The following is a 22,096-nucleotide window of genomic DNA, read 5'->3' on the forward strand; positions in this document are numbered from 1 at the left end:
TACCATATGTAAAGGACTGAGTTGCCAAACTGAGGAACAAACAGGTTATAAATACACAGCAGTAACAGGGCCCTTCAAAAGGATTTTGAAGGATTTAAAAATAACCTTTCTTTCCTTTTCTTTCTTTTCATTCTGTCAGCTTTTCATCTTCTATCCAATCTACTTCACACCAATTCACTTCTTTCTCCACTTACAGAGAGAGAAATGTGTGGGAAAATTCCATGGTAACCATGTACTAGTTTCATATACTATCTAATACAATAAAATTATTTAAAAGTATTTATTACATTTGATACAGTAAAATGATCCTCTGATCCTAGGACATGCCAAGCAAGGTTGCATTTTATGCCCTAAATACTCATACAGGTACTGTAAATCTGGCATGTAAATAGTGGTAGTATGCAAAAAAATCCTTGAGACGTAACTTATTAACAAAAAAATCTGATTTTGCTGACAATTTGTCAATCCAACACCCTCTCAATACAAGTTACTGTTTTAAAAATGTGCTGCTTCTGCCATGAACACAAGAAGTGAGTTTAAAATTTGATGATGATGATAAAGTGTAATTATCTGTGGATTTCTGAGCTTGTATCCCATTATGCTGTCTCATAAGATCTTCGAGGCTTGAGCTGTTTGTGGATTGTATAGAGCTAAGCGCACTACTGGTGCTAAACAAATAATATTAATGTTCTTTAGAATGTGTGCATTTAAAAAAAAAAAGACTTTCTTTGGCCCTGCACTAATTTGTTCACTCTTCTGACTTGTGAAGAAAAACTCCCATTCAACTTACTGTTCTGTTGGCAGAAGTACAGTTAACATAAGACATTAAAAATTGGCATATTGAGCTATTTGGAATACTTTTTGCAGGCCCCATCTATAGTTATTTTTATTTTTGAGCAAATAAAGTGCAACAACAATCTGTGAGAGATTTCAGAATAATAAATGTTTATACTTAAAAAGGTAGAATAATTCTAACAGTTGCTGACTAGCTAGGAAGTTTGTAGGTGAACAATGTAAAATGTTTGATTAAAGTTGTTTGCCGTAACTAATATTAAGAAATTATATGATCTGACTAAGTAGTGTGGCTTAGTCTTTGTGATACAAATGGGGACTTAATCACGATATAAGTTCTTTATACAGTGCAGCTATACAATGGCACAGTGATTTACTGCTGAAATTGTGACATCAGCATGACTTGATGTCAATGCAATTTTCAAAACAGAATGGAAGAAGGATATTATGATGGCAAATGAGGTGACAATATTGTCACTTCTGTGACTGCTACAGAAGTCCTGGGACTTCTGTGTAGTTGAAAGGTAAATGTATAGTATGGTAATATCCCTGCATGCAAGTACAGTGAATTTTGACTGAACGGTCTCCATGATGATGTATTTCACCATATATTTTTACTTGTAGTTTTAACCATAACTACAGAAAATGCAAAACTGTTAGATGTGATTTGCTCTGTTGGTTGTTACTTTTATGTAACTATGCAAATAATGTTTCTGATTAGTTATATTTTGTAAATTGTACTGAAGGTACTTTTATTCTTTCTCCCCTCCCCCCAAGTTTCTTTTAGAATATTTGATCATTGATATTATAAATTCTGAAGTGGGGATCAGAAAATCAACTCTAATGTAGTCACAATTCAAAATGCCTAGTCATGAATTCAACTGTTCTTTTAAGTGTACTAAGATGTAAGACAGGTTTCTGATAACTGATTAATTTTAGCTAACATAGTTTTTTTTGCTATGTTCTAGTATCATAGAATATCAGGGGTGGAAGGGACCTCAGGAGGTCATCTAGTCCAACCCCCTGCTCAAAGCAGGACCAATCCCCAGACAGATTAATTTAATCATAAGTGATTGGTACATAATGACTGGTTATTTAAGCAAAATGGGAATAGAAAAACATTGATGCTCTTAGCTAAACAAGAAGATGGAGTGTATCCTTATTTTTTAACAACCAGTTAAAAAATCAACCAGTTATGTTTATCCGGGCAGGCCTCTATATATTTAAGGAGATGAGAAGTGTCAAACAAGAAAATGCTTTTAGGGTAGAAGCTTAATCTCTCAGATTTTATGTACATAAAGGTCCCATCCGACTCTCATTGGATGAAATCTGGCTCCACTGAAGTCAATAAGAGTTTTTACCATTTACTTCAGTGCAGCCAGTATTTTCCCTGTTGACAACAGTGCGAGTTGGATGAGCCCTTGTTGAGGTATTCTGCATGGTTAATTGGTGGCTGTAGAGTTAGTATTATTAATCGCTACTAAATATGGATCCAATCCTGCACATTTTCATTCATATGAGTAATCCTACTAAAGTAAGTGTTTGATTAAGGCTCTACAACATTATTGCAGTACTTAAGCTCAGTTGTGTAGATCTCTGCAGAATCTTTTCATATAAAGAGAATAGTACAATATATTGTGAAAGTAATTGTAATGTGTAATATATAATTACATGTAATATGTAATTATTTCATAATAGTGAATTGTAGGAAGTTTGCAAAGGTAATTAAAATGTTGTTCACATTTACATTTTTAAACTTGCTATATCATCTTTCTTTGACTTATAAACTAAGCAAACTTAATTGTTCTCTAAGGTAACATTAAAATGTAGTCTCATCTTGTTCTTGGTTTTTGTTTTGTTTCCAGGTGGAGGTTTAGCTGTTGGAACCCTTCTTCTTATTGGTTAGTATAGAATGTATGAATATATTGTGCTATACTTTTGTCACACTTAGCTAATATTTTATATAGCTATAATTACAATCTGTTTTTTGTTTTTGTTTTTTTAAATTACACTCAAACTTTAATTCTCAGCACCCTCCATGTTTGACTCTCTTCATGGTTGGTCAGTCCCCATCTCCATAGCATTTAGTGGCAAACCAGATTTTTGCTCTGAACCTGGGCTTGGGGACTGCCCATTGGGAAGAACTCGCCAGAATTCTTGCCTCCAAGCAGCATGCGTGGCACACTCCGGGTCTCCCTTTGCAGCAAAGCTTTAAAATCTTATGAACTCCCATTAAACTGAATTTCTCTGCCTTTATTGGTTTTGAGATTTGTCTCCCCAAAACTGCTAAACTTAAAACTTGGCTTTCTGAGGAGGGTTTGAAGGATAGCAGCTCTCTTCCCCTCCTCCCTCAGAAATGGCCAACAGAGATAGCAGACCACAGGAACTTGGCAACCAGCTGTAGTGTGGGCAAGGTCCATGCCAAGACAGCTAAGCAGGCCACGGTGAAAGCTGGCTGCTGGCCAGATGTGGGCAAGGTCCACACTGAAACAGTTGAGCAGGCCATGTGAAGGCTCCCTTCACTGAGACCAGGCCGGAATCAGTGTCACAGAGCTGGTGTTAAGTTTTCCACAGCCCTGCTGTCTCTCCCTTGAGAATGGGACCCCTATTCCCACGTGGAGCCTCATGAATCTTGGGTGGAGGCAAGTTGAAGGGGAGCCAGGAGTGAAGAAATACCTGCTCCCAGCCAGCATGTAGGCAAGATGCATGCTGAGCTGATTAAAAAGGGTGCAAAGCATGCCCGCTTCCCACAGTGTTTTACCAGCACCGTGAAAGGTGGCAGCTTCTGTGACCTTTCTGATACCAAATGAGTCATTTGTTTCCAGTTGCTATGGCTCATTCCTAATTCTATGCAGTTGTCCCCTGCTCAGCCTGGACCTAGCAGCAAGGAGCATGAAGTGAAATGATTTAGAGTGGGATGTTGACTTGCCTTTTCTCTGCCTTCCAGCCTGCAAGAGTCCCACGGGAGGTCATAAAATGGCTACAGTTTTTCTTAGAGAAACATGAATGATGCATGCCTGAACACTGTCCTTTCAATCTCAGTAGTAACCTGTTCTCGGCCTTCTCACAGGGGATTGGCCCAGAGACTGGTGAAGGATAGATACTGCGCATTCAGCTCCTAAAGGGACAGCACAAAAACGTAAAATATGTAATGAGAGAGTCTCACTTCTAAATCCTTTAAAGAGGAGAAAACTAAAGCTGAGCCTTTGAGTGAGATACTTCAGAGACTCAGCTAAGCATCCAGAATTAAGCGCAAAAGGTTCTCAGGTTCTTTTTCTTTAAAAAATGCCTCCCTTTCTAAAAACAAAACACTTGCAAAGTTGAGGAAGAGCTGTGTAATTCTTCCTCAAATGGTTTACAGGTGTGATTAAGATGGAGTGGGAATTCCCTATCAAGGACTACTTGTACATATGGACTAAGGTCTCCATTACTCTGCCTGAGTTTAAGGTTGCTGCGTCCACAGTCATGCCAGCTGAGGGAACATTCCTTCCAAACCTGCAGACAGGAGAATAGGATTGTGACTCAGACTAAACTTGGATATAGCAGCCTAAGCCCTGAGAATATTGGTTGCAGTCTCTTATTGTGGAGGTCCATTGTGAGCACATGCAAAAGACAAATTACATCAAACCTATTTTAAACAAGATTTTCCTGCCAGCCTGTTTTAGAACTGATACCTCACCTGACTGATTTGCTGCATATTCAAACTTCCATAGATGTGGCCTAGTGCAACTATTGCTCCATTTGAATAAATTGGGGCTAACCTTTGATATCCTTCCAACTATTTTGTTAAACATTGTGAGGATCATAAACGCTGTGTGACTACTTTGTCTCTAGGCAAAGGAATAAGTCCCTCCCTCCTTCCATTGAGAGAATCTTCAAACTACCTTATGTCATAGGTGTTTTCTTTGAAGCTGTTGCACCAGGTTCCAATGTAGAGATTACACATTAGGATGAGGGCATTGCTGCCTTTTGTGAGAGTTGGAAGATCAAGGAAAACCATGTAATCTCAAAAGCTTCTCTTGTTTTTGGGTTCCAAAGTCTGGGCAGATTTCCCCCCTCTCCACCTCAATGAAGAGTGTTTCATAGTGGGCACTCATTTGGGAGTGAACCACCTCAGAAAATGGGTGCTTGAAATAATCAGGGGAAGGATATTCAGAAAAACTATAGAATTCAATCATTGCCCCTTGGCCAAGTTTATATTTTCTCCAAAGTAAATGAAAATAAACCAGCACTATCAGCAAGACCCTTTGTAGAATCAAAAGGTGAAGGTGAATGGTTCATCTCCTACATGTTGGAACAATAGAACTAGTTCTGAGGAGAGACAGATAGTTTTGGAAAGGGCATAAGTTTTTTTTTTAATAGTACAAAGAGAAACAATGACATATAGTCCATTTTAAATCTCAAGTCTCTCAGGAAGTCCATAAAGAGATTAATATTTCAGTTGAAAATATGAAATCCATCATTACAGCATTATCTTCCCAGAACTTTACAGTATGAAAATGAACCTGGAGTTCTACTGAAGATATGATCTAGGAGAGCTACCCAGAAATTCTTTAACTTCTGCTACAACAAGAAGTATTTTCAATGAGGTTTCATGAGGCCCTTTTGAAACTTATAACTTCTATATTGGTATTCACAAATGTAATATCTTTGCTTCCTTCCAGTGAAAGGAATAGATGATGTCTGGATAACCTTCTCGTCATGTTACACAAGGCTCAGCAGCCATTGCTAAAAGTCTTCAGCAACATGTCTTTGAGTGAACAAGTAGAACGGCCAATTATAGGCCTCACAAACTTCTAGCATCTAAATTATCACTCAAGACAACCTTAGTTTTAGAAGAGAGGCAGAAGAAGATAAAATCTGACTCAGCTGTTGGGCTAGTGGGTCTTTTGTGCATACCTAAAACAATTCTGGCTTTCTTTTCAGCCAGCAGTTGCAGCAAATCATGATATAAAAAATCTTTGTCCAGATCCAATACTTGCATCTCTTGGTGAGCACATTTTTAATATTAAAGGGCTACCTGCTGTCAGGTCCAGGGAAGCTGGTCATCAGTACAGATACTGGATCCCATATATGGGAAACGTATATGGACTCCTGTATGACTATGTATCAGAGGGGTAGCCGTGTTAGTCTGGATCTGTAAAAGCAGCAAAGAATCCTGTGGCACCTTATAGACTAACAGACGTTTTGCAGCATGAGCTTTCGTGGGTGAATACCCACTTTGTCGGATGCAAGTAGTGGAAATTTCCAGGGGCAGGTATATATATGCAAGCAAGAAGCAAGCTAAAGATAACAAGGTTAGCTCAATCAGGGAGGATGAGGCCCTGTTCTAGCAGTAGAGGTGTGAAAACCAAAGGAGGAGAAACTGGTTCTGTAGTTGGCAAGCCATTCACAGTCTTTGTTTAATCCTGAGCTGATGGTGTCAAATTTTCAGATGAACTGAAACTCAGCAGTTTCTCTTTGAAGTCTGGTCCTGAAGTTTTTCTTGCTGCAGGATGGCCACCTTAAGATCTGCTACTGTGTGGCCAGGAAGGTTGAAGTGTTCTCCTACAGGTTTTTGTATATTGCCATTCCTAATATCTGATTTGGACACAGTTTCTCCTCCCTTGGTTTTCACATCTCTACTGCTAGAACAGGGCCTCATCCTCCCTGATTGAACTAACCTCGTTATCTCTAGCTTGCTTCTTGCTTGCATATATATACCTGCCCCTGGAAATTTCCACTACTTGCATCCGACGAAGTGGGTATTCACCCACGAAAGCTCATGCTGCAAAACGTCTGTTAGTCTATAAGGTGCCACAGGATTCTTTGCTGCTTGTATGACTATGGAAAGGTGTGGTCCAAGGAAGAGAAATGGCATATAACCTGTCTAATGATATGGACCACCAAGCTCATTTCTCCATTTCCAGCAGATGATTCTTCAGAAACATGGTGTGTATATAACTGCTAAGAAGGCAGGAAACCTCCAGTACTGCTTAGAGAAGTAGCCCTGTTCATGTCCTGGACATAAGCTCTTGCTCTGTTCCTCATGGTTCTATAGTAAGAAGGGAAGTCATGGTTGACTGGCTCAGCAAGAGGCTTAGAACCAAGGGAAACCAGTCTAGATCAGCTAGCTTTTTGATGCATCACAGGACAGGTTGGAAGCTTAGAGATTGAACCTATTTGCATCAAAGTTCAGCTAGAAAACCAAAAGAGTTACTTACATGAGGAGGAGACACTCAAAAGGGGAGGCCGTTGTCTCCTTATCTATAAGAAGTGGGCTAAAAGATCTCCTTTATGCCTTCTCCCCTCAGTCACTGAGAGTAAAGGTGGTAAAGAATATTGTGAAGGAACAGGCCACTGTTGTTATAATCATATTAACCCTTAGGTATTATAGTCTTGTTAACCCTCAGGACTTTCCTCAATTAGGTCTGAGAAGCGTAATTGGAACCTTCTTTCAAACGTCCAGTGCATACACACACTCATCTGAAAAGGGCTTATTCTGAACAGATATCCCATGCCACTAAGTTGTCATTTGGGAAGCTGAGAGGAAGAAACTACAGTCTCATTCTAAGAAGGTGATCAGCAGCCACCTAGCATCTTAGAAGTAATATATGTGATGTCTGTCATAAACTGGAGGTCTAGATATTAATATTACAAAGAACATTCATCATGGCAAAGTCAGTTGAAGCAACGGACAAATTGGCCTGATCATCAGACTGACTTGTCTTTCCAAAGAGTATTGTCCTTTAGTGACTGCAGGCATATTGCACTGTAAGAAAACCAGGAAAATGTCTTATTGCAGTCCACTGGCAAGATGCAGATTCTTCTATCCCACAGATCAAAATCATGGCAACTTCTAATAAAACTACCTTTCAGCTTCACAGTTGGTAGGTCTCTTCCTCTTCTCACTGAACGTATCTTGCCTACTTGGCACCACCTTGTGCAAGGAAGCTAAGGAGTTTGGTATGCTCAGAGTGAAACCCGAGTTACACATTCGTACTTCTTTGAACTAGTTAGGCCTCCATTCCCAAAAATACCACAGTCTTCCTCACATAATAGAAAGTAGTGTTGTTCTTCTGGTTGAAACAAATACCCTAAGGAAGTAGAAATGCATAAGTTACGCATGTGAATGGAGTCTACAGAGTGTGTGTGTATATGTGTATGTATATGTATGTATCAGAGGTATTCAAAGCCTCAGGTATGACTCTTTTTACTATGCACTTTGTGAAAAGAGCAACAATAGAGAGATCGCACACATCTTATCAGGATCTCTGTAAGGTTACTTACAGGGTCTTCCATCTATACTTTCTTAATACTATAAAGTTAACACTCTTACCCCATCTGATACAGGGTTTGATAGAAGTCTGTTCCTCAACAGGGTGGCTGTTAAACCTTAAGTTCTTATTCAGTTCTATACAGGTAAACTGAGGCCCTCCTTGCCTTTACAGCTTTCTACATCCCTGCTATGAAGACTGACTGACATCGAGGGGACAGAGAGGAAAAATTCTCTTGTAAATTTTCGTTCTCGCACTCTCCATATCAGATCGTCTGATCATGCCTTGGCTATTGCTTGCTTGCTTGTTAAATAGTGTGAAAAGGAAAAGGGTGTTCCTTCAGAAAATTGCTAATTTTTTCATGTCAAGGCTCTGTTGTAAATGGTTTGAGTTGGATAGCACTTTATATAATTAGTATTTTTCAGCTTTGGAAGCTGCTGTTCTGGAGAGTTCTTTCTGAGCAGTGAACCTAAGCCCAAGTTCAGAGCAAAGATCTCCCATTGCTGTGGCAGTGGGGAATGTCCCACTATGAAGGCTGTCTAGCATGGAGGGTCTTAGAATGAAAATTCACAGGTAAGAGAGAATTTTTCCTATTTCTTACTACTATTTTTAAATATATCTAATCCTTCCTCAAACCAATGCAGCCTGTCTTTCCACAAAACAAAATTCACTGTGGAGAAATACCTGGGCTACTGATCTCAGTGTCTGCAGAGTTGGGGCTGGAAATAAAAGATGCAAAAATATCAAAAGTTCCATGATTAATATGAGGCTTATTTGGTATTATATTGGACCCTGCAAAACTGCCAAAGCTCAAAATCAGCATTAATAAAAATTATAATTCTGATTAAAAATAATGAGGACTCCATAAACCTGCTTGTTCAATAGTGCAGTGTTCTTGGAGAAACAAAATATAAATAATGAACCTGATCTGGTAGTCCTTCAAGCAAAATTCCCACTGACTTAAATTGGCACCAATGGGAAATATAAGGATAGCAAATAAGATAAGTCGTTGTTGACTATTGGAGGAGAACTGCTCCAGAATGAAGTATAGGGCTGTTCAATCTCAGCAACTTTGAGAAAATTACGTAAGAAACAAACGTTAACTATGAAATTTAGTCTTGTTTCTTAGAGATTAGAGAAGACTAAATAAATGGAAATCCTATTCTTGTATGTATGCGTCATGTGGAAACTTTTTCCAACAGTAATCAACATACATATACATTTGTATGTTCACTTTTATTCATAAAGCATGCATCTTAAACACATATATTAAATACCAAAAAGTATTAAAGGTTTAATACAAACTGATATTTCAGAATATTCAGTAAAATTGACAGTGTTGTATGCTTCTATAAAGGGATTGGGAACGGTGAATTGGCTTGTGTTTGACTCAAATTATTACAACCATAATGATATATAAAGGGTGCAGCTTTTTTAGCAGCATTAATTTTTTTTGTTTTATGTACATTTTAGTACCTATGAAAGTACCACGGAAATGGTTCAGTATAGGTAACAGAAGTACAGTCTTCCCCATTCTGCTCTACTAATATATCTTAGCCATAAGTAGCCATCTTTACAACTAAGAGCTAATTTAATCTCTTTGACCATTCAAATCTAACTTCAAAAAGATCTTTATTGGAATGAAAATCTACGCAAGTATGGCCAAAGTGTGAACAAGGACATACTCTGTTCAGTGGTAGTTTCAAGACATCAAGCATCTGACCAAGATATGGTTTCACAATATTAAGAAATTTAATCATTTACATCTAGTTATCAAAGATTATAAGGCCAAAAGGGACCACAGTGATCATCTGTTTACTACCGCTTGTATAACACAGGCCATAGGACTTCCCTGAATTAATTCCTGTTTGAGTAGACCATATCCTTTTATAAAAATAGATAATCTTGATTTAAAAATTTCCAGTGATTGAGAATCAACCATGACTCTTGGTAAATTGTTCCAATGGTTAATTACCCTCCCTGTAACAAATGTGCACCTTATTGCTAATCTAAATTTGTCTAGCTTCAACTTCCAGCCTTTGGATCTTGTTCCTCCTGTATAGACTGTGATCAAGTCCCCCGTTAACCTTCTTTTTTGTTAAACTAAATAGATTGAGCTCCTTAAATCTATAGGGCATGTTTTCCAATTATTTAAACATTCTTGTGGTTCTTTGAACTGTCTCCAGTTCATCAACATCCTTCTTGAATTGTGGATACCAGAAATGGACACTATATTCCAGTAGCTGTTGCTCCAGTCACAAATACAGAGGTAATATAACCTCCCTATTCCTACTTGATAATTCTCTGTTTACACAACCGGGGATTGCAGTAGTCCTTTTGGTCACCGCTTCACAGCTCATGTTCAGTTGATTATCCACCATGGTCCCCAATTTCTTTTCTGAGTCGCTGCTTCCCAGGATAGAGACCCCTATCCTGTGGGTATGACCTGTATTCTTTGTCTTAAATTTATGACTTTACATTTTGCTACGTTAAAACATTGCTTGCTTCCAGTTTACCAAATGATCCAGGTTGCTCTGTATCAGTGACCTGTCCTCTTAATTATTTACTATTCACACAATCTTTGTATCACCTACAAACTTTATTAGTAATGGCTTTGTTTTGTTCCAGGTCATTGAAAAAAATGTTAAATAATGAAGGCTAAAAACTGCTCCTTGCAGGACTCCACTGGAAACATACCCCTTCAGTCATTACTCCCCATTTACAATTACATTTTGATCTAGTTTTGAAATCCATTTTACATGTGCCATGTTGATTTTTGTATCATTCTAGTTTCTTAATCCAAATGTCATATAGTACCTAGTGAAATGCCTTACACAAGCCAATTACGTCAATACTGTTATTTTTATCAACCAAATTTGTAATGTAAAGGCCTATATTTACCTAGGTTGTTCTATTTACCCTCTTTAAATATTGGCACAACATTAGCTTTCATACAGTCTTCTGGAATGTCTCCAGTGTTCCAGGATTTACTGAAAATCAGCATTAACGATCCAGAGAGCTCCTCAGCCATCTCTTTTAAAACTCTTGGATATAAGTTATCCAGAGCTGCTGATTTTAAAATGTCTGTCTTTATTAGCTCCTGTTTTAACATCCTCCCGAGTTAGTGTTGGAATTTGAAGTATTTCACTATCATTATTGTATAGCTACACAAAGGTTTTAAGAGTCTGGGTTTCATGTCTATGATTTTCTAACTAAAGATTAAAGTCCAAGAGGGATGGGAAGGCTTGATGTGCACTTACGTTACTTGCTGGTAAGAGAGCAGTTTTTCATGCGTTGACTGGGGAAAAGACACATTCCACCTCTCATAGTTGATCAAACTAAGGCAGACAGAAGGCTAGGACAGTGATAAATCTTAAGCAGATGTAGACTATCAATTGATTCTCCAGCTCAAGTCTGAATTTGGAAAAGAGATGACCAAGAGAAATAGGGACAATGATAGGTTAAGGCAGAAATCCTATGGAATATCACATTGAGGTTACTAGTGTTACAGGAACCCAAAAAACAGGTGGAGAAACTGGAATAAAATCAACAGAGGAAAATGTCTGAGATTTCTGAGAACTGTGTTGAGTAACTGAGAAGGGAAGTCAGTGGTATCAGATAGAGCATGAAGGTCAAGATCTTTCTAATGCTAGGTTCTCCCATTGCCTATTACAATATGGTGTATCTCAAGATACTGAAACTTATAATTTATAGTGCCATAAGTACATGGACTGTACAGAACAAATAATAAGACAAAGTCCTCACCCTGAAGACAGCCTAGGGAAGAGCAAAATTGCTGGGCAATACTTCTGCCACGTTGAGGTGTGAAAACAATGGTAGGATTTTTGGGGTGGGGAAATGGATCCTATAGAAGGTTCAGCAGGAGGAGACCAAAGGGATTTGGGATCGGGTGACAAGCCATTACAAGCAAAATGGTGAGCCAGAAAGAAGGCAGAAGGCATAGAATGGGAAAAATAAATGAAAGGGGGGCAGTAAGGATTGGAAGTAATAAAGGAACTAAACAAGTGGGAAGACAGGAGAGCAAAATTGTAGACAACAAGATTATGCAGAGATTGAAAATGAAGTTGAGTCTCTTGCTCTTGATGTGGTAAAATGGGAAGCTACTAAGGGATTTGAGAAAGCATCTAATCAGATGAGCTGAAGGAAAAGATGAGTGAAATCCCACTGAAGTCCACAGCAAAACTCACATTGACTTCAATAGAGCTAAAATTTCACCCCATGACATTCTCTGAGTGCATAGCTAGCAATTCTCATTCATGGGTTATGAGTTCATTCATTAGATACCAGATATAAAGAAAGAAGCAACAGAGGAGTTATTGGTATAAAGGTAATATCTGGAAGTGTAGGAGAGAATGTATTTAAGATCCAAAATCTAACATTTTAGACTTAAATAAAAAATAATTCTAAAACAATTCTGAAGTATATAATGTTATACAAAAGACATTCATGAAAACTGTATTTTTTCGTGTAACTACACTGAAGATCTTGAAACTGGTTTTAAAGCTAGCACAGTGAGTATTGTAACTGGATTGTTAGAATGGTTCATCAATAATACAGAAAAACAGTAAAATCCTGTCATGAGATTAGTCTAGTCAAGCTTTATATTTCACAAGATTGAAGCTGTCAGTGTTAAACCTCCTAGGAGGATCCTTCAGCATTGTACTCCAAGTATAGTGAAAAGGTTAAATTCTTTTTTTTAACATTCTCTAAGGCAAGGATAAATTGCATTACTCTAAGATTAGCTCCCTTTGCAAATTAAATGCTCATCTTCATTATTTGACACCTATTATCCTGGTTAATTTAACCAAGTAATAGTAGATTCAGGGTATTAAAATGTTTGTCTTAATTATTATGGTTCTCTAGGGATGCAATAATATAGGTTGCTGGACAATCTTGTAAAATATTATTTGGCATACGGTATGTATATATTTAAAGTTAAGTTTTCTAGCAGTGCTGCTTTATAGCCGAGAACATCTTGATTCCCAGTTAAACTGAATTCTATTTACTCTTCTATGTTGTTTCTTCTTTTACCATGCTTGAAGTGACCATATGTACTAATTGTTCATCTAATGTTCCAGTATCCTAGGGACTTCTTTTGGGACATCTGTAACTTCCCAATTCATTTCATTAGTCAAACCATTTGGTTTTGTAAAACTTCTTTTGTTTGTTCAAGATGTTTTGCTATACCAAGTAAAACTTTCTCTGTGTTTACCAGAAACAAATAGTCCAGTGGAATCAGTGTTCAGTGTTGTGAACAGTTTTTGGAGTGAAGTGAAAAGTTGGATGACACTATTAAAACGGTTCTTTTGCTGAAAGTGAATGTTAACAACACTTGTTCAGTGTTTCATGTTAAACTCATTCAGAATGCTATGGTGCTGGGGGGGAAAATCATGCACTTTGAGAAATGTGTACTTGTTGTTTCTGAGTCAAGGGCAAAAAATAGCAACAGCAGCATATTTTTTTTTAAGTTCCGAACCTTAAAAAATATCACCAGAAAAGTGTCTTCTTTTTATTTTTTAATTTTTAAAATGTGTGCCTTAATCATGCTACATGCCTAATTTCTAAAGACAGTACTGTGTACTGTAGTTTTGAGGGACCCGGTTTACACAGTGGTGCACACAGTATAGGAACCTGGATTGAATGTCACAATTCTTACACACTTTAAAAAAGTTAAGCTTTTGTTGTTGCTTTTGCCATTTGTTGAGGTCACTGATAGTTGAAGGTTTTAAAGGTTATCATATCAGAGGGTTTTGTTCGGTAGCTGAGGTCAGGTTAAAAAAAAAAATGTTAAACCATAACATGTATTTTGTTAGAGGCAGGACTATACTTGTACATTCTAAGCCTTGAAGCAATTTCAGCTACTTTAATTAGCTACTATTATTTTTGTTAGACATGCAATTTAACCTGACTGATAAGGGTACTCTTCACTTGTCAATATAATTGACTTTATCACCTTTTAAAAAGTTTAAAAAGGTAATCTCTGGAGAGGTACAAATCAGTGATTTGCCAAATATAATTATACAAAATACAACATGTCAAAATTCACCTTCCTGCAGAATGGCTGGATGCCAAATATTGTAACATATATGTTTGCCAACTCTGGTTTTGGCATGTGCTAATTAAATGCAAGTGACACAGACTAAATTCCCTCAAGCTTAGTAACTGTGGACATTAGTAAAATATCTTTAAATGGAATTTCAGATACTGAAGATAATTAAAACACATCTCATAACCTGCAGCAGTTCTGGTGAGATGTTTTGTAGCTAAAGAAAGACTCACCTTAGGTCACACCACTATATTGTAGTATTGTCTATAGAAAAAAATATCAATACTGATGGATTGTGACAGTTTTTGACAGCTTTAGGGCAACCTGTCTAGACTTTCTACAAAAAGTAGTATTTGTATATTCCTGCAAATTTTCTCCCCAGATAGCTTTCTGCTTTTTAAATAAGTAAGCTACCAGTTATCTTCTGGAAGTTTTCAAGGGCCTTTATGCCATTTTAAAAGGGTCTCATGATCCACACTAGAGCTATCAAGTGATTAATCACACTATTAAAAAAATAATAGAATAACATTTATTTAAATATTTTGGATGTTTTCTACATTTTCAAATATATTTATTTCAATTACAACACAGAATACAAAGTGTAGAGTGCTCACTTTATATTTTTGATTACAAATATTGGTGCTGTAAAAAACAAAATAAATAGTATTTTTCAATTCACCTCATACAAGTACTGTAATACAATCTTTTTATCATGGAAGTTGAGCTTACAAATGTGGAATTATGTACAAAAAATAACTGCATTGAAAAATAAAACAATGTAAAATGTTAGAGCCTACAAGTCCACTCTGTCCTACTTCTTGTTCAGCCAATCATTCAGACAAACAGGTTTCTTTACATTTTCAGGAGATAATGCTGCCTGCTTCTTGTTTACAATGTCTCCTGAAAGTGAGAATAGGCATTCACATGGCACTGTTGTAGCCAGCATTGCAAGATATTTACATGCCAGATGTGCTAAAGAGTCATATGTCCCATCATGCTTCAACCACCATTCCAGAGGATATACATCCATGCTGATGATGGGTTCTGCTCGATAACGATCCAAAGCAGTGTGGACGGACACGTGTTCACTTTCATTGTCTGAGTCAGATGCCACCAGCAGAAGGTTGATTTTTTTCCTTTTTTGGTGGTTTGGATTCTGTAGTTTCTGCATCGAATTGTTGCTCTTTTAAGACTTCTGAAAGCATGCTCCACAGCTCATCCCTCTCAGATTTTTGGAAGGTGCTTCAGATTCTTAAACCTTGGGTCAAGTGCTATAGCTATCTTTAGAAATCTCACGTTTGTACCTTCTTTGCGTTTTGACAAATCTGCAGTGAAAGTGTTCTTAAAATGAACGACATGCTGGGTCATCATCGAAGACTGCTATAACATTAAATATATGGCAGAATGTGGGTAAAGCAGAGCAGGAGACACCATTCTCCATGGAGTTCACTCAAAAATTTAATTAAACGTTATTTTTTAATGAGCATCATCAGCATGGAAGCATGTCTTCTGGAGTGATGGCCAAACCATGAAGGGGCATATGAATGTTTAGCAAATGTGGCACATAAATAACGTCTACAAAAGTGCCATGAGAACGCCTGTTCTCCCTTTCTGGTGATATTGTAAATAAGAAGCCGGCAGCATTATTTCCTGAACTAAGTGGACTTGTATGCTCTAAAGTTTAACATTGTTTGGTTTTGAGTGAAATTGTGTAACAAAAAAAGTCTACATTTGTGAGCTGCACTTTAGTGCAATCTCTTTATCATGACAGTACTTGTATGAGGTGAATTGAAAAATACTATTTCTTTTGTTTATATTATTATTTGTATTACAAATATTTGCACTGTAAAAATGATAAGTAAGCTCTATTCACTTTGTATTCTGTGTTGTAATTGAAATAAATATATTTCAAAATGTAGAAAAACATCCAAAAATATTTAATAAATTTCAATTGGTATTCTATTCCTTAACAGTGCAATTAAAACTGTGATTATTTTTAATAATCACTATTAGGTTTTTTTGAGTTAATCATGTGCGCTAACTGTGATTAATCGACAGACCAAATCCACACGTAGCAGTTTGTTTGGATTTTTGGTGTGTGTTTTTTCTCAAATACTTAACCCAACCCCTCACAGAAGAATAACTTGTATCAATTAGTTTTACTTACTTACAGTTTTACTTGTATTCTTTTGTCCACGTCCTCAGCTAGTGTAAATCAATATAGTGTCATTAGGGATCTTGTCCTTAACTTGTATATGTTTGTAGCTACATTAAAATATACTACAGCTAATGCCCAGCTGGCACATTTGATTTCTCTATTAATGGGTCTTCTCTCATGCTCTAGCAGCCTCTATAAAACATCTTGCCTGTGCCTTCCAAGAGCTGGTAGCTTCCTCTTTATTATTACTGGTGTGAATCAGACAGCAAGGTGTAAACTGAGTGGTAAATATAGCCAATTAATCAAAAGAGAAATAAAATTTCTATAATGTGCTCACTGAGCCTACTCCAAGCACAGAGTAAGAATTGGGAATTGGTTCCTTATTCTCCAGTATCAGCATGGCCTTACGCTGAGTTACCATTTCTGTATATGGATAGCTATATTTTCCTGTCAGCTGCTGTGAGAGGAGACCAGAGAATAATGATGATAATAAACTATGCTTGTGTGCCTTACCAGGTAGAGGTAATGTTCACAGTGAATGCTGCTGATGGGAATGAACTGTTTAGAATGAAAGCTAAACACAAAGATTTTGGGTCCTGCCTTAAGTGTCTATGGCTTCATGTGAGTAGTACACACTTAAGTTTCAGTCCCCATCAACACAGTCTGTTAGGATAGAGGTGGTTCTTTCAGAAAAGAAGACAAGTGAAGACAGATTTAAAGAATAAATGTAATATGGGACATTTCACTTTTTGATTGCTACAATAAATTTTTGTTTTCAGATAAATGGTTGAAAACTTGCAAAATATTTTACTTATAAAAGAAACTAATTGCTGTGCTGCTGAAATACCTGTACCAAACAATTTTTAAAAATCAGAGCTGTGTTCTTATGGCTTTGAATAGTAATGTAACTATTAAAGCCTGGGTACAATGGACACTATCAGAAAAGCCCTATCTGAGTGCACTTTAGATCTTTTGAATACAACAAAAGTTTAGTGACCTAGAAATGAATCAATAAAAAGCTATTCTCTATATGACAAATTGAAGAACTGAGGGATCCTTACAGATGCATTGACTTTAACAATTCAGGATACATTGTTTGTAAAGGCTTTCTGAGACGCATTTAATCCTTTGAGTACTGTAGCAGACTGAGGTGTTTTGTATTTAGATTGCTCTCTGACAGTTTATTTTCCTATTCTTACTCTAAGTTCAGTATGATAGAAACCAATGTAAGTAGCCTAAAAGGAAAGCTAATGTTAGGATGACATTTGTCACACTGAGTTAATTTTTAATCTTTTTTTGACTAAGATGCAAGTTTATTGCAGAATATTATTTTGGAGTTATGTGAGAAATTGAGTGTTCCTCAGACTTTAATGATCCCCAGTTCTTATTAAGTGATAAGTGTATCACAGAAAAATGTATGAAGCAACAAAACCACTCATGATCCTAGATGTGGTGGTGGTTGTTTGGGGATTGTGATACCTTTTTACCATGGTATCACCTTCATATTCTTTGTAGTTCTAGTATTGTAGGAATAAGAAATGATACAACCTGCTGTAACCAGGTAGCCTGTTATAACAAGTATACATGTAAATATGTTTACTTAAATGATCCTTACTATCCCCAATATTTAACTTTTTAGATTCCAAGCTCCTCAGGTCATGGACTATATTATTTTGTTCTGCACAAGTTGGAGCACGCTGATGATGATCAAGAAATATATAACAACAATGGCACAGAGAGGATTCAAATACTATGCAAAATATCATAAGCTATCTTCAGAAAATGTAATATTGACTCATATTCCATAAACATGAGAAATCCTGGCTCCATTCAAGTCAATGGGACTCATACCATTCCTATCCCAAAACCTCATGAGGAAAGATTGGCTTTGCAACATATATGTAAGATTAATAAATTAATTAATAAATCCAGGCTCTGGTGGACCAAGAACAAGCATATTTTAAAGTTGAAGACCCCTCATGAAGAATGTCATGCTAATGGTCCTTACCATTCTCCTTCAGATGGAAGAGGATCTAGCTGAATCACTTCCACTAACCATAACTGCATGGTATTATATGGACAGAGATGGTGTCTCTCAGATAACCATGTCCCAATCTGTTTTAATTTTTTATTGTTATACCATGTCATTACCTTGATTTCTGGGTAGTTAGGGTTTTTATGTTTAGGGCTTTACATTTAAACCAGCATATTAAACTCCATGTAGAAGCCAATTTGTAGCCAGTTCATCTCATATTCTGGTCAGAAGCACTCCGTAATAAAAATGTGACAAAGGCGTAAATTATTGTAGCAAAGTCTGAATTTTTTTGAGAAAAGTCACATACTCCTAGGCTTGGTTGAAGTAGGGAAGAGAGAATCTTGGCGGCTGTTTTTCCTTTTGTCTGCAGGAGCAGTCAAATATCTAACCAGACCTCAAAAAGTAAGCTTGAGCTATAAAAGGCAGCTACATTCCCTCCATAAGGGATACCGATGTAATCCTTACCAATGCTTCTGCTAGCTCCTTGAGTCTACTAATGTAGAGTTAGTCTTATCTGAGTTAAATCACTGTTAATTTGGAGTAATGGTAAATGCCGTTTTAGTCATATGAAACCAAGCGGGACATTGAATTTTTAGTAAATTCAGGTGCTTAGCTAACAACACAGGAAAAAGCTCAAATAAAGGAATTGTTTTACATAGTGGGTGAAATTCTGACACTTTTTTTTTCTTTTTTGAAGTTAATGAAAATTTTGCCATTGACTTTAATTGACCATGATTTCACCTGTGTATCTTTTAACATTTATTACACTTAACCATAAGCATGGCCATACAGGGACAGACCAATGGTTCATCTAACCCAATATCCTGCCTTCCAACGGTGGCCAATGCCAGTTGTTTCAGAGAGAATAAACAGAGTAGGACAATTATCAGGTGGCCATCCCCTGTCGTCTAATCCCAGCATCTGTCAGTTAGAGGCTTAGGTACACCAAGTTGCATCCTTGACCATATTGGCTAATTGCCATTGATAGACCAATCCTCGTGAACTTACCTAGTTCTTTTTTGAACCTAGTTATAATTTTGGCCTTCACAACATCTTTGCCAATGAGTTCCACAGATTGACTGGGTGTTGTGTGAAGAAGTACTTTCTTGTGTGTGTGTGTTTTTTGTTTTTAAACCTGCTGTCTGTTAATTTCTTTGGATGACCCTTGCTTCTTGTGTAATGTGAAGGGGTAAATAACATTTCCTTATTCACTTTCTACACTACATTCATGCATATACCCCCTTAGTCATCTCCTTTTAAAGCTGAACAGTCCCAATCTTTTTAATCTCCCCTCATATGGAAGCTGTACCAAACACCCAGTCATTTTTGTTGCCCACCTCTGTACCTTTTTCATTTTTAATATAACTTTTTTTAGATGAGGTGATCAGAACTGAATGAAGTTTTCAAGGTGTGGGCATACCATGGCTTCATGTAGTGGCATTGTACTTAGTGTCTTATAAAAACCATTAGGAAAAGTCTTAGCTATAACATTCTTAGCTTTTTTTTTATGGCCACTGCACATTGAGCAGATGTTTTCAGAGAACTACCCATAATGACTCCAGGATCTCTGTTTTGAGTGATAACAGCTGTTTTAAACCCCATCATTTTGTATGTATAGTTGTGATTATGTTTTCCAATCTGAAATTATCAATATTCGTTGCCCAGTCACCCAGTTTTGTGAGATCCCTTTGTAACTCTTCACAGTCTGCTTTGGACTTACAAATTAACCAAAATAGTTATCATCTGCAAACTTTGCCACCTCACTGTTTACCCCTTTTTCCAGATCATTTATGAATATGTTGAATAGAACTTGTCCCAGTACAATCCCTGGAAGACCCTGCTATTTACCTCTTTCCAAAGTGAAAACTAACCATTTATTTCTACCCTTTGCTTCCTGTCTTCAAACCAGTTATTGATCCATGAGAGGACCTTCTCATTTATCCCATGACTGCTTACTTTGCTTAAGAGCTTTTGATGAGGGACCTAGTGAAAGGCTTTCTGAAAGTCCAAGTACACTGTATCCAGTGGATCACCTTTATCCATATATTTGTCCCACTCAAGGAATCCTAATAAATTGGTGAGGCATGATTTCCCATTACAAAAGCTGTGTTGACTCTTCCCCAACACATCGTGTTCATCTGTGTGTCTGATAATTCTGTTCTTTACTATAGTTTCAAATAGTTTGCCCGATACTGAAGTTAGGCTCACCAGCCTGTAATTGCCAGTATCGCCTCTCAAGCGTTTTTTAAAACATTGGTATTAGATTAGCTATCCTCCAGTTATCTGGTACAGAGGCTGATTTACATATCACAGTTAGTAGTTCTGCAGCTTCATATTTGAGTTCCTACTGATTAATTACTTTTTAACTTTTCAGTTTATTCCAAAATCTTCTCAATTGGCACCTCATTCTGGGACAGTTTCTCAGATTTGTCACCTAAAAATAATGTCTCTGGTGTGTGAATCTCCATCACATTCTCTGTGGTGAAGACTCAGGCCATGTCTACACTAGCACTTATGTTGGCAAAACTTTTGTTGCTCGGGGTGTATAAAGACACCCCTCAAGCAACTAAGTTTTGACGGTATAAGTGCTCGTGTGCAAAGCACTACGTCAGCAAGACAGCATCTTCTGCCAACATAGCTTCCGCTGTTCGTTGAGCTGCTTTTATTATGTTGATGGGAGAGCACTCTCCCCTCGGCATAATGTGGCTACACGAGCGAATTTACAGCAGCACAGCTATGTACAGTACAGCTGTGCTGCTATAAGATTGTAAGTATAGACATGGCCTGATGCAAAGAATTCATTTAACTTCTCCGCAATAGCCTTGTTTTGCTTGATTGGTCATTTAGCACCTCAGTCATCCAGTGGCCTCATTAATTGTTTGACAGGTTTTCTGCTTCTGACATTTAAAAAAATGTTTTTACTTCGTTTTTGTGTCTTTTGCTAGTTGCTCTTCAAATTCTTTTTTGGCCTGTCAAATTATGCTTCACTTTTGCCAGACTTGATGCTCCTTTTTATTTCTCAGTAAGATTTATCTTCCAATTTTTAAAGGATGCCTTTTTTTCCCCTCTAACTGCCTCGTTTACTCTGTTTAGCCATGGTGGCATTTTTTTGGTTCTCTTACTGTGGGGGGGGGGGGTTATTTGGGGTGTACATTTAATTTGAGTCTCTATTATGGTGGGTTTTTTTTAAAGTTTCCATGCAGCTTTCAGGCATTTCACTTTTGTGAATGTTCCTTTTAATTTCCATTTAACTAGCTTCCTCATTTTTGTGTAGTTCCCCTTTTTGAAGTTAAATGCTACTGTGGTGGGGTTTTTTAGTATTTTCCCCACACAAGGATGTTGAATTTAATTACATTATGGTCGCTATTACCAAGCAGTTCCATTATATTCACCTCTTGAATCAGATCCTGTGTACTCCCCCAACGGCACAACCTACTCTGTCATTCCTGCATATTTTGTTCTCTGGTATTACTGTGTCCCATTGATTTATCATTGTTCTACCAACTTTCTGCCATGCCTATTAAATCAATATCCTCATTTAATACTTGGCACTCAAGTTACTCGGCATTTAGACTTCTCACATTTGTATATAAGCACTTTTATAAAATGTGTCAATAGTTAGTTGTCTGCCTTCAAGTGATGTAATTGAATGGGACTCTTTTTCCTTTGGCTTGTTCTGTTCAGCTCCTAACTGAACTTTTTCAACTACTATCCTCTCCTTTTTACTAGGATATAGAGAATCTCTGTTAATAGATCTTCCCCTAAGCGATATCTCTGTCAGAACAGCA

General features: G+C 37.2%; 1 protein-coding gene across 5 annotated transcripts in view; it reads left to right on the forward strand.

Moving 5' to 3' along the window:
• Positions 1 to 22,096, forward strand: part of ELP4 (elongator acetyltransferase complex subunit 4) — a 269,273-nt gene that overhangs the window by 4,154 nt on the left and 243,023 nt on the right. For all 5 annotated transcript variants that reach the window (XM_039535841.1, XM_039535839.1, XM_039535844.1 and 2 more), the window contains exon 2: positions 2,658 to 2,693. In XM_039535841.1, coding sequence (XP_039391775.1) covers positions 2,658 to 2,693 — 36 coding nt within the window. The remainder of the gene's footprint in view (positions 1 to 2,657; positions 2,694 to 22,096) is intronic.

Source organism: Mauremys reevesii, linkage group 4 (genome assembly GCF_016161935.1).
Source record: "Mauremys reevesii isolate NIE-2019 linkage group 4, ASM1616193v1, whole genome shotgun sequence".
Classification (NCBI taxonomy): Eukaryota; Metazoa; Chordata; order Testudines; family Geoemydidae; genus Mauremys; species Mauremys reevesii.